The sequence below is a fragment of the Colobus angolensis genome, unplaced genomic scaffold (genome assembly GCF_000951035.1).
Source record: "Colobus angolensis palliatus isolate OR3802 unplaced genomic scaffold, Cang.pa_1.0 Scaffold185, whole genome shotgun sequence".
NCBI classification, from domain to species: domain Eukaryota; kingdom Metazoa; phylum Chordata; class Mammalia; order Primates; family Cercopithecidae; genus Colobus; species Colobus angolensis.
Genome location: NW_012114988.1, coordinates 198,670 through 202,058, shown reverse-complemented (window position 1 = coordinate 202,058; position 3,389 = coordinate 198,670). Strand labels below are relative to the sequence as shown.

Here is a 3,389-nt window from a genome sequence, read left to right as displayed (position 1 = left end):
CTACTCCGGAGGCTGAGGCAGGAGAATGGCGTAAACCCGGGAGGCGGAGCTTGCAGTGAGCTGAGATCCGGCCACTACACTCCAGCCCGGGCGACAGAGCGAGACTCCGTCTCAAAAAAAAACAAAAACAAAAACAAAAAAACTAACGTATTTATCTACCATTAAAGACCCAGGAGAACTTCAGTAGCTGGGAATCCCACTGGTTGTCTCAGCTGAGGTGCAATATTATCTTTTACCGTCTTTACCTTACGATAGCGGATATGGTGTTAATAAATGATTAGAATACTGCTTTATGAGCAGGAAATAATTGTAATCATTTTCACCCTATCAGAAATAATAAAATGTTTTCTGCATCAGCAGATTTTTTTTATGATTTGTTGGTGTTTAAAAATGTTTTCAGAATTATGAAGATACCATTATCTGTAGTTTAGGAAAACTACGACTCACTTTAAAAGAAAAAAAAAGTTTTAAGTGCCTGCCCTTAGAAAAGATGGTTCCAAAGAACACACTTCCGGTACTCGAGATGATGACTTCCCTTGAACTCCCATTCTGTAAGACGGATAACGCGTTGGCCCTTAAGAAAGATGGCATCTTTCCGCCTTCTCTGCCCCCTTCCAAGATGGCTGCCCCAATGTACTCTTGGGACCTTGCCTGGCGCCTCTTCCGGGCTAGGCAGCGGGCGGGGTCCATTGAGTAAAGCCTTGCGTGCCTGCGCCCGCGACGGAAGCGCGCTTCAAAGCGCAGGCGCGGGGAGGGGGTTGGGAGGAGGGAAAGCGGCGAGTAAGATGGAAGATGAGGAGGTCGCTGAGAGCTGGGAAGAGGCGGCAGACAGCGGGGTAAGGAGGAGCCGCCGCCCCAGGGCAGGGCCGGGCGAGACCTGGCGTGAGGGGAGCCTCCGGGGAGCGGGTCTGGAGATAGTTCTCCCCAAGGAAGGGCCCCACACGCCGGGCTGAGGGTGGAGGAGAGGCCCCCAGTTCCTGAGCGCCGTGAAGGCCTCTTAAAGGGGCCGCGATCCATTTCTCTCCTTTCCTTTGCCTGGTGCGCCTCCCTCCGCCCACTAACGCGCGCGTCACCCGGGGCGCCCCACCCGCCACCTGGGGCCTCCTTTCCTGACCCCCCGCGCCCGCTCGCTGGCCCCGGGCCTCTGTGACTCTTTCCGACGGGCTCTGTGGCCCGAAGCACCATTTTAAAGTTCATGTGGTCTGACGGGGAGGGACACACCATGTGGGTGGGTGGGGGGGCTTGCACGGACCCGGGAGGCACGTCCGGCTTCGCAGGAAAGCGGGAGGAGGCTGCCGAGGGCGGGGGAGAAATTGAGTCCTCTTTGGGCTGCTCAACTCTGCTAAAATCCCCCACCATCCGTCACGGTGGGCGAGTCTGGGTTTTTTTGTCTTTCACTTTTACTCCAAGAAGAGTTTGTGGGCAGGCAGGCAGGTCTCACGGGGACACTGCCAAAGCAACCGAAAGCTCTGCGGGCAGTCCCCTCTGCCACTCAGCGATCCGAGGCCCCGGGGGGGTCTAGGAGTGCGCTTGTGGGAGTCCATGGGGAGGGGTGTGATATGTAAAACAGACGCATTCCTGGGAGAGGAGTGGGGAGATGGACCGTTCGACTTGTTTTGGGAGTTTTTGTTTGCCTCCAGAAACTGTAGGAAAATAGTTTGTCTCAAACAGGATCTGTGAATTCTCTTAGATTCGTGAATAATTTGGTCTTTTCAAAGTTTGTCTGTGGTGAAGATGGGGAGATGCCTTTTTCGTCTCCTCATGTTCGTGTCTGTTCAATACTGGCTCCACTGACATCCACCTTAAAGGTTACGTGTGTGAGGAGTCGAGTGTACCAGGGTAGAGTAGGCGCTGGGTTTTTTTTTCCTAAGCGCTTTTTGAGGGTGCTTGTGAGCCCTGGAAGAGGCCGGGAAATTGACCCTGGCAGCAGTCAGTGGGTGTATCTAGCTCTACGGGAATGTTGAAACTTGGCTTTGAAGTTTTTCCGCTGGTTCAGCATTTCTCTGACGGTTGTTTATGTTTTTCCATTTAGCATAATTGAGAATTTGAAGGATTAGTTCGTTCAGAGGATATTTAGTAGCGTTCTTAATGTGACAACCATTGAGTTTTGGCTTAAGAAAGTTAAAGATTTTATAGGGAGTAACAGGTGTCAGTTGGCTCCTTATTCATTCAACCAGCATTTTTGAGTGTCTGCTATATGCTAGACAGTGTTCTTACCAGTAACTTTGTGCCAGAAAATGCAACATTTTCGGTACAGGCGTGTATTGCCTACCTCTAATCTGAGTGAATCATCCAGACACTCCTCATGTCATCACCTATAAAAAAGCTTGGCTTACAATTTTAATGTCATGCAAATGATACGTTTCTTGGGCATCTTGGCCTTTCTTTGGTTTTCCCCACCTGTTTCAAAGGGTCATAAGTTCCTCATGTTAGAGAAGTTGGAGGCAAATGAACAAAAATGAATAGGATTCAGCAGAAATTGGGGCTTGCTTTTGTTTTTCAGAATGGTTAAGTCAATTAGAAATTAGCTAGTGCAGTCCCCCATTTAATAGCTGAATAAGCCTAGAAATGTGAGATTTAGAGACTTAGGTCTTTCTGATGCTTGTCCCGTGTTCTTTCTTTTTTCTTTTGGTTCCCAAGTTTTATTTAATAACTTATACGAAATATTCCAGATAAATGAAATTTAATCCTCGTCTTCCTCCTCTTAGTCCTGGTTGATCTGGAAGTAACGTAATTTGTAACTATCTTTGCTGTTAGCAATTAGGAGCAACCAATCACGTAGATTATTCTTCTTCAAATATTTTTTAGTGAGATATTTGAAATACCTTTGGAGAAAGGCACCTCGGATGTCACGTTGATCTTGCTGCTTACTCCTTTCAATGGTCACCACCCCTCCACCAAGTTTCTCAGCTTTTCTGTTCACTTTGATCTTTTCTTGCAAAAACTGCTCAAAATTGGTAGCATCCATGATTCCATCTTCTACGGGGTGAGTGCAATCAAGAGTGAACTTGAGATTGAGAACCTGCTTCTTTTTTTTGCCCCCCTTCACCAGAGGCTTTTTCACAGGAACCATGGCAGTAGCGGAGGCAGAAAGCCAGTGTTCTTTCTACTATCCCTTACTTTAGTAATATCCTTCAAAAATGTACCACGGCCAGGTGCTGTGGCTCACACCTGTAATCCCAGCACCGTGGGAGGCTGAGGTGGGTGGATCACCCGAGGTCAGGAGTTCGAGACCAGCCTGGCCAACATGGTGAAACCCTGTCTCTACTAAAAATACAAAAATTAACCGGATGTGATGGCACATACCTGTAATCCCAGCTACTTGGGAGGCTGAGGCAGGAGAATTGCTTGAACCTGGGAGGCGGAGGTTGTAGTGAGTTGAGATCATG

At 48.5% G+C, this 3,389-nt stretch overlaps 1 protein-coding gene and 1 pseudogene across 2 annotated transcripts in view; one reads left to right on the top strand and one right to left on the bottom strand.

Moving 5' to 3' along the window:
- Positions 1-565: 565 nt before the first annotated feature.
- SZRD1 (SUZ RNA binding domain containing 1) overlaps positions 566-3,389 on the top strand; it is a 40,572-nt gene continuing 37,748 nt past the window's right edge. For both annotated transcript variants that reach the window (XM_011939873.1, XM_011939872.1), the window contains exon 1: positions 566-836. In XM_011939873.1, the coding sequence (XP_011795263.1) occupies positions 585-836 (252 nt within the window). In that variant the 5' untranslated portion in view covers positions 566-584. The remainder of the gene's footprint in view (positions 837-3,389) is intronic.
- LOC105510214 lies at positions 2,705-3,360 on the bottom strand (annotated as a pseudogene).